Raw genomic sequence first — 12,172 nt, forward strand, 5'->3', positions numbered from 1 at the left:
GTGGAATGTCACCTCTCTGGCAGGGAAGGAGCCCGAGCTGGTGCGCGAGGTAGAGAAGTTCCGACTGGATATAGTCGGATTTGCCTCCACACACAGCCTGGGTTCTGTTAGACTGCTGGGTTCTGTTGGACTCTCTTCCACTCTGGAGTTGCTCACGGTGAGAGGCGCAGAGTAGGTGTGGGCATACTCATTGCCCCCCGGCTCAGTGCCTGTACATTGGGGTTCACACCGGTAGACGAGAGGGATGCCTCCCTCTGCCTTCGGGTGGGGGAACGGGTCCTGACCGTTGTTTGTGCATATGCACCAAACAGCAGCTCAGCGTACCCCACCCTTTTTGGAGTCCTTGGAGGGTGTGCTGGAGAGTACTCCTGCTGGGGACTCCCTTGTTCTGCTGGGGGACTTCAATGCTCACGTGAGCAATGACAGCGAGACCTGAAAGAGCGTGATTGGGAGGAACGGCCCCCCGATATGAACTCGAGGGGTGTTTTGTTATTGGACATCTGTGCTCGTCACGGATTGTCCTTAACGAACACCTTGTTCAAACATAAGGGTGTCCATATGTGCACTTGGCACCAGGACACCCTCGGCCGCAGTTCGATGATTGACTTTGTAGTTGTATCATCGGATTTGCGGCCGCATGTTCTGGACACTCGGGTGAAGAGAGGGGCGGAACGGGCAACTGATCACCGCCTGGTGGTGAGTAGGCTCCGATGGTTTGGGAAGATGCCGGTCCGTCCTGGCAGACCCAAACGTATCGTGAGGGTTTGTTGGGAGCGTCTGGCAGAATCCCTTGTCAGAGGCAGAGCGTTTCCCATGTCCTGCGGGAGGCGGGGGACATTGAGTCCGAATGGACCATGTTCCGTGCCTCTATTGTTGAGGCGGCCAATCCGAGTTGTGGCCGTAAGGTGGTTGGTGCCTGTCGTGGCGGCAACCCACGTACTCGCTGGTGGACACCAGCAGTAAGGGATGCCGTCAAGCTGAAGAAGGAGTCCTATCGGACCTTTATGGCCTGTGGGACCCCAGAGGCAGCTGACGGGTATCGACTGGCTAAGCGGAACGCAGCTTCGGTGGTCACTGAGTCAAAAACCCGGGCGTGGGAAGAGTTCGGTGAGGCCATGGAAGCCGACTTCCGGACGGCTTCGAGGAAATTCTGGTCCACCATCGGACGTCTCAGGAGGGCGAAGCAGTGCCCCACTAACACGGTGTACAGTGGGGATGGGGCGCTGCTGACTTCGACTCGGGACGTTCTGAACCGGTGGGCAGAGTACTTCGAAGACCTCCTCAACTCCACCAACACGCCTTCTTTGGAGGAAGCAGAGCCTGGGGACTCTGAAATAGGCTCCCCTATCTCTGTGGTTGAAGTCACAGATGTGGTTAAAAAGCTCCTTGGTGGTAAGGCCCCAGGGGTGGATGAGATCCGCCCGGAGTTCCTCAAGGCTCTGGATGCTGTGGGGCTGTCCTACCGAGTTGACACGCCTCTGCAGCATCGCGTGGTCATCGGGGAGAGTGCCTCTGGATTGGCAGACCGGGGTAGTGGTCCCTCTTTTTAAAAAGGGGGCCCAGAGGATGTGTTCTAACTACAGATGGATCACATTCCTCAGCCTCCCTGGTAAGGTCTATTCAGGGGTGCTGGAGAGGAGGGTCCGTCGGGAAGTCGAGCCTCAGATTGAGGAGGAGCAGTGTGGTTTTCGTCCTGGCCGTGGAACTGTGGACCAGCTCTACACCCTTAGCAGGGTCCTCGAGGGGACGTGGGAACTTGCCCAACCAGTCTACATGTGTTTTGTGGACTTGGAGAAGGCATTTGACCGTGTCCCTCGGGGGGTTTTGTGGGGGGTGCTTTGGGAGTATGGGGTACCGAACCCCCTGATACGGGCTGTTCGGTCACTATACCACCGATGTCAGAGTTTGGTTCGCATTGCCGGCAGTAAGTCGGAATCGTTTCCAGTGGGGGTAGGACTCCGCCAAGGCTGCCCTTTGTCGCAGATTCTGTTCATCACCTTTATGGACAGAATTTTTTCAGGCGCAGCCGAAGCGTTGAGGGGGTCCGTTTTGGGGGCCTCAGTATTGCATCTCTACTTTTTCTAGATGATGTGGTACTGTTGGCTCCTTTAAGCAGGACTCTCCAATTCTCACTGGAACGTTTCGCAGCCGAGTGTGAAGCGGTTGGGATGAGGATCAACATCTCCAAATCTGATACCATGGTCCTCAGTCGGCAAAGGGTGGGGTGCGCTCTCCGGGTCGGGGAGGAGATCTTGACCCAAGTGAATGAGTTAAAATATCTTGGGGTCTTGTTCACGAGTGAGGGCCGGAGGGAGCGAGAGATCGACAGGCGGATCGGTGCAGCGTCTGCTGTGATGCGAACGTTGCATCGGTCTGTCGTGGTAAAGAAGGAGCTGAGCGAAAGGGCGAAGCTCTCAATTTACCAGTCTATCTACGTCCCAACCCTCATCTATGGTCACGAGCTATGGGTCATGACCGAAAGAACGAGATCCCGGATACAAGCGGCCAAAACTAGTTTTCTCCGCAGGGTGTCCGGGCTCTCCCTTAGAGATAAGGTGAGAAGCTGGGTCATCCGGGAGGGGTTCGGAGTAGAGCCGCTTCTCCTCCACATCGAGAGGAGCCAGATGAGGTGGCTCGGGCATCTAATTAGGATGCCTCCTGGACGCCTCCCTGGTGAGGTGTTCCGGGCATGTCCCACTGGCTGGAGACCCTGAGGACGACCCAGGACACCCTGGAAAGACTATGTCACCCAGCTGGCATGGGAACTCCTCGGGATCCGCCAGGAAGAGCTCGAAGAAGAGGCTGGGGATAGGGAAGTCTGGGCTTCCCTCCTAAAGCTGCTGCCCCCGCGACCCGACCCCGGATAAGTGGTGGAAAATGGATGGATGGATGGATGATTTAAAAAAAAAAACAGGGCTCTTTCACAGCGGTGCATACCGAGCTTGTGGCGCAGTTCTCCACCTCGCCCACCTCATAGAGGACCACATCCTTAATGAAAACGGCAACGGCCTTCAGGATGAAGGACACAAACAGGTGCATGTGGATGTAGTTCCTGGTACAGTGTAACCTCCTGCCACACAAGAACACACATTAAGACTGCAAAACACTGAATAATACCTTCTGGAGTATTACAAAATTCTTGCATATTCAAATGGCATCAAATACAGTCCAGGTGTCAAACTTAAGGCCCATAAAATATTATTATTTTATGTGTCCCGCGAACGCAAATCAAGATGTCAACTTTCATGATGCTTCCTAAATTGTGACTTTACATGTCAAATTCTCATTTTTAATAAGAGTGATACTTTACGCATTTTCTTACCAAATCCCTCATTGCAGGACAGTAACTTATACAATAGGTGAATAAACCGGTATTCTTTCAGTCATAACGACCCTCTGTAACTAAATCAGGTCCGTGACAAAAATGAGTTTGACAACCCCAAAATACAGCATTAATTTTCATTAGAAATAAAGCACAAAAAAATGAAGAGGCTCTGCTGTGAAGTGCACATATGATCTGGTATTTTGGTTTAAAGTTCTGTTTTTTTTTCAGGACGTAAAAGGGTTCCTACGTACGGCGACAGTCAAACAGCACCGAGCCAGTTAACCAAAATTTGACCATATGATTTTTTTTTTGAGGGGGGGGGGGCGGTTTAGTATTTACATTTCGGGTGACACAAGGTAGTAATGTTGAATCAGCATTCGGATTAAGAGTGTCTCTCTCGAAAAATGCCCATGTGCAAGGAGTCCTCGAACCGAAAAAGTAAGAGAACCCCTGAACTAAAATAAAATAGCGGGTGTGTCATACCTGAAGATGCAGAGGATGAAAATGGCAGTGGTGAGGGAGATGAGGGAGACGCTGTGGCCTATGGTGTATCCGATCTTCACTTGCCAGAAGAACTTTCCCTGCACAGGGACACATATATTTGAACACGAGCCATTACACTTACAGGAAGTGAAAACAAAGAGAAGGTGTGTGAGTGTGTCGGTGTGGTCTGTGAATGCCTGTGTGTTCAATGTGTGTGTTCAAGCGTGTTTGTGCGTATTTTGCACTTCAATAAATGTTATTAATCAAGAGCCTGTTCGTGTCAAGTATGCTGAGAAAATGTCATTGGATGCTCTCTCTCTCTCTCTCACTCTCTCTCTCTCTCTCTCTCTCTCTCTCTCTCTCTCTCTCTCTCTCTCTCTCTCCTCTCTCTGAGACACACATACACACACACACACATACGGCACGCACAGATTGCCCCAGGGGCCTTTTTTCACTGAAATTTTCCGCTTCAAACATTGTTGGCGGCATGTCCATTTAAACGATTTCACAAGCCAGACAAATACTGAAATGGCAAATGGCAGAGGATTGAATTTGGTCTTGGTTACTACTTTGGGAACCTTTTTGGGATACAATCATAACCTACTAGTGTAGTCATTTCACATGAGAAATCGATAGAGAACAAGGGGTCACACTCAATACGTTTTTGTGACGAAAGTCTGTTCCGTGTGTTCTGTATTTACCTGAACTGCAAATAGCTTCATTTTATAAAATTGTGTTCAGATGTTCCATATGCAGATAAAAAAAAGTCAAATTGCTTGGCAGATGAATTTATTGTCATCGGTGACAAATGTGATGTTTCTTTGGTCCAGTCTGCATCTTCCTTGATCGTTCACCACCACAGGCAACATTGAGAGTCTGCAAGAAGATTTCCTGACCGGTGCTCAAGAATACAGTGCTTGGATTGATTTTCTGCAGTGCAAGTCTTTCCTCCGACATCGATCCATCCATGCATCATCTACCGCCGGGTCGCGGAGGAAACAGCTTTAGCAGGGAAGCCCAGACTTCCCTCTTCCTAGCTACTTCTTCCAGCTCTCCCTGGGGGATCCCAAGACGTTCCCAGGCCAGCTGGGTGACATAGTCTCTCCAGCGTGTCCTGGGTCTTCCTCTGGGTCTCCTCCCAGTGGAACATGCACCTCACACCTCACCGGGGAGGCGCTCAGGAGGCATCCGAATCAGATGCCCAAGCCACCTCATCTGGCTCCTCTCGATGTGGAGGAGAAGTGGCTCGACTCTGAGCCCCTTCTGGATGACCGAGCTTCTCACCTTGTCTCTAAGGGAGAGCCCGGACACCCTGCGGAGAAAACTCATTTCGGCCGCTTGTGTTTTGTAGTCTTAATGTGTGTTCTTGTGTGGCAGGAGGTGACACTGTACCAGGAATTACATCCACATGCACCTGTTTGTGTCCTTCATCCTGAAGGCCGTTGCCGTTTTCATTAAGGATGTGGTCCTCTATGAGGTGGGCAAGGTGGACAACTGCGCCACAAGCTCGGTAAGCACCACTGTGAAAGAGCCCTGTTTTTGTTTATATCATCCATCGATCCATCCATCCATTTTCCACCACTTATCCGGGGTCGGGTCGCGGGGGCAGCAGCTTTAGGAGGGAAGCCCAGACTTCCCTCTCCCCAGCCTCTTCTTCGAGCTTTTCCTGGCGGATCCCGAGGAGTTCCCATGCCAGCTGGGTGACATAGTCTTTCCAGGGTGTCCTGGGTCGTCCTCAGGGTCTCCAGCCAGTGGGACATGCCCGGAACACCTCACCAGGGAGGCGTCCAGGAGGCATCCTAATTAGATGCCCGAGCCACCTCATCTGGCTCCTCTCGATGTGGAGGAGAAGCGGCTCTACTCCGAACCCCTCCCGGATGACCCAGCTTCTCACCTTATCTCTAAGGGAGAGCCCGGACACCCTGCGGAGAAAACTAGTTTTGGCCGCTTGTATCCGGGATCTCGTTCTTTCGGTCATGACCCATAGCTCGTGACCATAGATGAGGGTTGGGACGTAGATCGACTGGTAAATTGAGAGCTTCGCCCTTTCGCTCAGCTCCTTCTTTACCACGACAGACCGATGCAACGTTCGCATCACAGCAGACGCTGCACCGATCCGCCTGTCGATCTCTCGCTCCCTCCTGCCCTCACTCGTGAACAAGACCCCAAGATATTTTAACTCATTCACTTGGGTCAAGATCTCCTCCCCGACCCGGAGAGCGCACCCCACCCTTTGCCGACTGAGGACCATGGTATCAGATTTGGAGATGTTGATCCTCATCCCAACCGCTTCACACTCGGCTGCGAAACGTTCCAGTGAGAATTGGAGAGTCCTGCTTAAAGGAGCCAACAGTACCACATCATCTAGAAAAAGTAGAGATGCAATACTGAGGCCCCCAAAACGGACCCCCTCAACGCTTCGGCTGCGCCTGAAAAAATTCTGTCCATAAAGGTGATGAACAGAATCTGCGACAAAGGGCAGCCTTGGCGGAGTCCTACCCCCACTGGAAACGATTCCGACTTACTGCCGGCAATGCGAACCAAACTCTGACATCGGTGGTATAGTGACCGAACAGCCCGTATCAGGGGGTTCGGTACCCCATACTCCCAAAGCACCCCCCACAAAACCCCCCGAGGGACACGGTCAAATGCCTTCTCCAAGTCCACAAAACACATGTAGACTGGTTGGGCAAGTTCCCACGTCCCCTCGAGGACCCTGCTAAGGGTGTAGAGCTGGTCCACAGTTCCACGGCCAGGACGAAAACCACACTGCTCCTCCTCAATCTGAGGCTCGACTTCCCGACGGACCCTCCTCTCCAGCACCCCTGAATAGACCTTACCAGGGAGGCTGAGGAATGTGATCCATCTGTAGTTAGAACACACCCTCTGGGCCCCCTTTTTAAAAAGAGGGACCACTACCCCGGTCTGCCAATCCAGAGGCACTCTCCCCGATGACCACGCGATGCTGCAGAGGCGTGTCAACTAGGTAGGACAGCCCCACAGCAACCAGAGCCTTGAGGAACTCTGGGCGGATCTCATCCACCCCTGGGGCCTTGCCACCAAGGAGCTTTTTAACCACATCGGTGACTTCAACCACAGAGATAGGGGAGCCCACCTCAGAGTGCCCAGGCTCTGTTTCCTCCAAAGAAGGCGTGTTGGTGGATTTGAGGAGGTCTTCGAAGTACTCTGCCCACCGGTTCACAACATCCCAGTCTAAGTCAGCCGTGCCCCATCCCCACTGTACACAATGTTAGTGGTGCACTGCTTCCCCCTCCTGAGACGTCGGATGGTGGACCAGAATTTCCTCGAAGCCGTCCGGAAGTCGGCTTCCATGGCCTCACCGAACTCTTCCCATGCTCGGGTTTTTGCCTCGGCGACCACCGAAGCTGCGTTCCGCTTGACCAGTCGATACCCGTCAGCTGCCTCTGGGGTCCCACAGGCCATAAAGGCTCGATAGGACTCCTTCTTCAGCTTGACAGCATCCCTTACTGCTGGTGTCCACCAGCGAGTACGGGGGTTGCTGCCACGACAGGCACTAACCACCTTACGGCCACAACTCAGATTGGCCGCCTCAACAATAGAGGCACCGGACATGGTCCACTTGGGCTCAATGTGCCCCGCCTCCCCCGGAACATGGGAAAAGCTCTGTCGGAGGTGGGAGTTGAAACTCCTTCTGACAGGGGATTCCGCCAGACGCTCCCAACAAACCCTCACAATTCCGTTTGGGTCTGCCAGGACGGACCGGCATCTTCCCCCACCATCGGAGCCTACTCACCACCAGGTGGTGATCAGTTGACAGCTCCGCCCCTCTCTTCACCCGAGTGTCCAGAATATGCGGCCGCAAATCCGATGATACAACTACTAAGTCGATCATCGAACTGCGGCCTAGGGTGTCCTGGTGCCAAGTCCACATATGGACACCCTTATGTTGGAACAAGGTGTTCGTTATGGACAATCCGTGGCCAGCACAGAAGTCCAATAACAAAACACTACTCGAGTTCTGATCGGGGGGGCCGTTCCTCCCAATCACGCCCCTCCATGTCTCACTGTCATTGCCCACGTGAGCATTGAAGTCCCCCAGCAGAACAAGGGAGTCACCAGCAGGAGTACTTTCCAGCACACCCTCCAAGGACTCCAAAAAGGGTGGGTATGCTGAGCTGCTGTTTGGTGCATATGCACAAACAACAGTCAGGACCCGTCCACCCACCTGAAGGCGGAGGGAGGCAACCCTTTCCTCTACCGGTGTGAACCCCAATGTACAGGAACTGAGCCGGGGGGCAATGAGTATGCCCACACCTGCTCTGCGCCTCTCACCGTGAGCAACTCCAGAGTGGAAGAGAGTCCAACAGAACCCAGCAGTCTAACAGAACCCAGGCTGTGTGTGGAGGCAAATCCGACTATATCCAGTCGGAAATTCTCTGCCTCACACACCAGCTCGGGCTCCTTCCCTGCCAGAGAGGTGACATTCCATGTACCAAGAGCTAGCTTCTGCAGCCGAGGATCGGACTGCCAGGGTCCCCACCTTTGGCTCACATTGCACCCGAACCCTTTGGCTCCTCTCATGGGTGTTGAGCCCATGAAAAGGGGGACTCACGTTGCCTCTTCGGGCTGTGCCCGGCCAGGCCCCATGGGTGTAGGCCCGGCCACCAGGCGCTTGCCAACGAGCCCCACCTCCAGGCCTGGCTCCAGAGGGGGGCCCGGTGACCCGCGTCCGGGCAAGGGAAACCTTGGTCCATATATTTTACTCATCATAAGGGGTCTTTGAGCCGTCAGCTTTGTCTGGCCCCTCACCTAGAACCCGTTTGCCATGGTTGACCCAGCCAGGGGGATAAAGCCCCAGACAACTTAGCTCCTAGTATCATTGGGACACACAAACCCCTCCACCACGGTAAGGTGACGACTCACGGAGGGGTTTCCTCCGACAAAGGGCGTTAAATGTCAGGGATGATGATCTCTTGTTCACTGCCATGGTCCAAAGGGAGGTGCTTTTCAGCTTGCTGGACCTGGAATGTCACATTAATTTATGAAAGGAACAGCAACTCCAAGAAAGTAAATTGATATAAAGCTTCATAAAATCACCACATTACATTATTTCCCCACTGTAACTGCATCTAAAGTGTAGGTTACAAAAGAATTTCTTAGATGTCTTTTCTAAATTGCAAAAAAAAGTAGATGGGGATTCTTTATCTGATCCATTTTGAAAACCTTATATATATTCATTCATTCATTCATTCATCTTCCGAGCCGCTTGATCCTCCCTAGGGTCGCGGGGGTGCCGGAGCCTATCCCAGATGTCTTGGGGCAGTAGGCGGGTGGTATATTAAAATATTTTGTGATGTTTTCTTTAATCAATGTATTGCTTCTCAGTGAAAAAACTGCTTTGAGATGATTGCATGACTTGGTGACTTGCTTGCCTAAGCAATTTCAGAGATGGACTCTGGAGCCTGCCCTGACGACTTCATAGTCTGCTTTGTTTGAATTGTCAAAACTTGATTGAGATCAATGCCACTTGATTAAACAATAAACAGTGTGGCGTAGGGAGGGATGAGAATGGCCACTCACCTCTCCCGATGCACACACTTTAGAGGATAAAAGGAGGGGAGCGATGCTCCTCAGCAGAGTCCGCTGTGGGTCAAAGTACGAGACGCCCAGCTCGTATTGAAGCTCACTCTGCTGAGGGTGTTGGCTCTCCACCCTACTGGCACACGGTAAGAGTTCTTTAGCTTCATACAACTTGTTTGAACTGTGTTATCATTTCTGTGTGGGACCAATAAAGTGCCTATTGTTGGTAGCCAGAAGTGTCTTGTCGTTATTTCTGAGTGCCTATCTCCGACGATCCTTTATAAAACTTGATATTCATTCAAATTGAGTATCAGAAGTGTTTCAAAACATTTTTGGCGTTGTCGGCAGGATCACTGGAGAATACATTCAGAAATGGCTTGTTTTGCTAGAAAAATGGCTTGTTGTTTTGTTAGAAAAACTGTGAAAGGAGAGGAAGTGTCTCCTAAGGAGGATTGCGTTTCCGGATGGGAAAGCAATGAGTTTAGGGAAATAGGGAAACTCCTTAGACCAGGGGTGTCCAAAGTCCGGCCCGAGGGCCAAATCCGGCCCGCGGTCGAATTTCATCCGGCCCTCGGCCGCTGTCATAAAATCAGTGCCGTCTGGCCCGCAGGTTAGGCGCAATGGAACATGTGTTGCATTGACTGAGGTCTCGTAGACTGGTGAGTGATGTTTCATAGAGTACTGCTTCCCTCTAGTGGCTAAATGAGTAATAGCATTCACTAAATGAGTAATAGCATTTAGACACTAGAGGGCATCACTCACGAGTTATCAAGACATCATTCCGTGTTTATATTGACTGATATGTCATATTTCAAATGATCCTTGCAGTTGTGGATATGTGTATTGCTTGTTCATTTCCCTGTTGTTCGAGTCAAAGGTTTTGTGACTATTGAAAAGTCATGGTGATACATTTTATGTTTCAAATCAATCAATTTGCACCCAGGAGACTTCTTTTTAAGAAAAAGTCAAGTGAATAAGCAGTTGCATGTGATATACCTGTTTCAAATGAACCAAAAGAAATTCTTAAGATTGTTGAAATTAAAATAAAAATGGAAATGTGAAACAGACTGGCTTACTAAAATTTGTTAAACAATATTGTTGTTCAATGTAAAGAATGTCAGCCAAGGTCGGCCCCCCGACATTTTACCACATAAAATCTGGCCCCCTTGGCAAAAAGTTTGGACACCCCTGCCTTAGACGGTACGGGGGACGCCCCAAGCCGTGGATGGGAGCATTTCCTTCGGCTTCTCCACCGCTGATTAAGGATATACTCAGCAAGGTGGAGATAAAAGAGAAAGCCCCGCTAAAGGGGATTCGTGAGATGTTGTGGATTTGTGCTGAAGCTTGGAAAGAAAGCTCAAAGGCTTTGGATAAAGAATGTGCTTCAGAGTTATTAAAAGATGAAAAGATAACTGAATTAGAGGAAAAAATTAAAACGCTTGAATCAGACAGAGAAAAAGCGCAAGGAATGTTAGAAAAATCAGTTTCTTACATTTCTCAATTGGTACGAGAAAAAGGTAACAAAAAACCACGCCAAGCTCACCCGAAACAGGTCCGCTCTTTTACCATGGAGTTGCCCGAGAGTTGGGAACCAGAAGGGTGGAGCGGAGACTTGTGGGGAGATGGCGATGGAGAAATGACATACGGCTGCGAGATGAAACCTCAGCAGTTGTATCCAAATTTGAACCATGTAAAAATACAACCCATCACCCGCAGGCGGGAAGAGAAACGGGTTGTTCCTCCTATATTTCAGGAAGAAAGAGATGCAAATGGTGTGGTGATAGTGGATGGGGAAGGAAACCCCATTATGCGAGCAACTCCGCAGCCACAGCCCCCACCACAAATAACAGTAACAATGGAGGATTTTTCACAAGAAGAAATTGCTCATTTGACAACAAAATATAGACAAAAACTGGGAGAACCTACTGACGCCTGGATAAGGCGAATGTTTGAAGAAGGAGCAGATTCTGTAGAGCTTGATGCAGGGGACTATTTGCGCTTCGGTGGCCTTAACAATGACTCGCGCTTGAACACTGAATATCGAGCATTGGGCCGAGAATTGCGAGATGTAGACCGAATGACACTGTTTACCCTGTATGCAATGGCTGCGCAGGCGGTGTATCCCACTTGGCATGACTGGCCTGAGGTCAAAGGCCAATGGTCAACTATGCGTGATGCGATACATCGTATGGGAAGATTGTGCACTCGCGAAGCCATCTCACGGGCAGGCCATGCTTTTATTGATGACTCACCCATACCAAAAGTGGTGCGAGATGCTATGATTAGAGACGCCCCTTCTCATTATAGATCAGCAGTACTTACCATCTTGCTAGGAGCAGCTGAGAACAGTTTCAGTGATGTTAAAACGCGCCTAATGGAATTGGCGACTTTGGGAGACTGGGGAGACGCAACGCGCACTCCCCGACCTGAATCAAAGAATTATAGGTCAGAAAAAGAGGAGAAAAAGGCAAGCTCAAAGTCATCTGAAGGGGGAGGGAACCGACGGGAAATGTGGAGGGCACTGATAGCAGCGGGAGTCCCGGCAGACGAAATTGACGGGCTACCCACTAGTGCCCTAGCCGCGAAATGTAAACAACGCGGATTGAAAGTCAGTTGTTTGAGTATGGGAACAAACAAAAATGAAAGAAAATCAGACATTGCACAACTAGCGATTCTCTTAAAAGAGATGGTATCGCCGGGAGTGCGACCAACAGCCCATCCCCTTGAAACTTACAGAGAGGAAGAGGATGAGGAAGAAAGTACAGACTCAGCTGGTTGACGTAAGAGGCCCCAGCTATGTCG

The 12,172-nt window shown here is 50.9% G+C and overlaps 1 protein-coding gene and 1 long non-coding RNA gene across 2 annotated transcripts in view; one reads left to right on the forward strand and one right to left on the reverse strand.

Moving 5' to 3' along the window:
• Positions 1 to 12,172, forward strand: part of LOC127593107 (uncharacterized) — a 49,789-nt gene that overhangs the window by 22,149 nt on the left and 15,468 nt on the right. The gene's annotated exons all lie outside the window — the stretch shown is intronic.
• vipr1b (vasoactive intestinal peptide receptor 1b) overlaps positions 1 to 12,172 on the reverse strand; it is a 91,096-nt gene that overhangs the window by 13,033 nt on the left and 65,891 nt on the right. The window contains exons 5-6 of the mRNA XM_052054283.1: positions 3,809 to 3,906; positions 2,938 to 3,070 (exon numbers count right to left, since the gene is read on the reverse strand). Coding sequence (XP_051910243.1) covers positions 2,938 to 3,070; positions 3,809 to 3,906 — 231 coding nt within the window. The remainder of the gene's footprint in view (positions 1 to 2,937; positions 3,071 to 3,808; positions 3,907 to 12,172) is intronic.

This window comes from Hippocampus zosterae, chromosome 20 (genome assembly GCF_025434085.1).
Source record: "Hippocampus zosterae strain Florida chromosome 20, ASM2543408v3, whole genome shotgun sequence".
Taxonomy (NCBI): domain Eukaryota; kingdom Metazoa; phylum Chordata; class Actinopteri; order Syngnathiformes; family Syngnathidae; genus Hippocampus; species Hippocampus zosterae.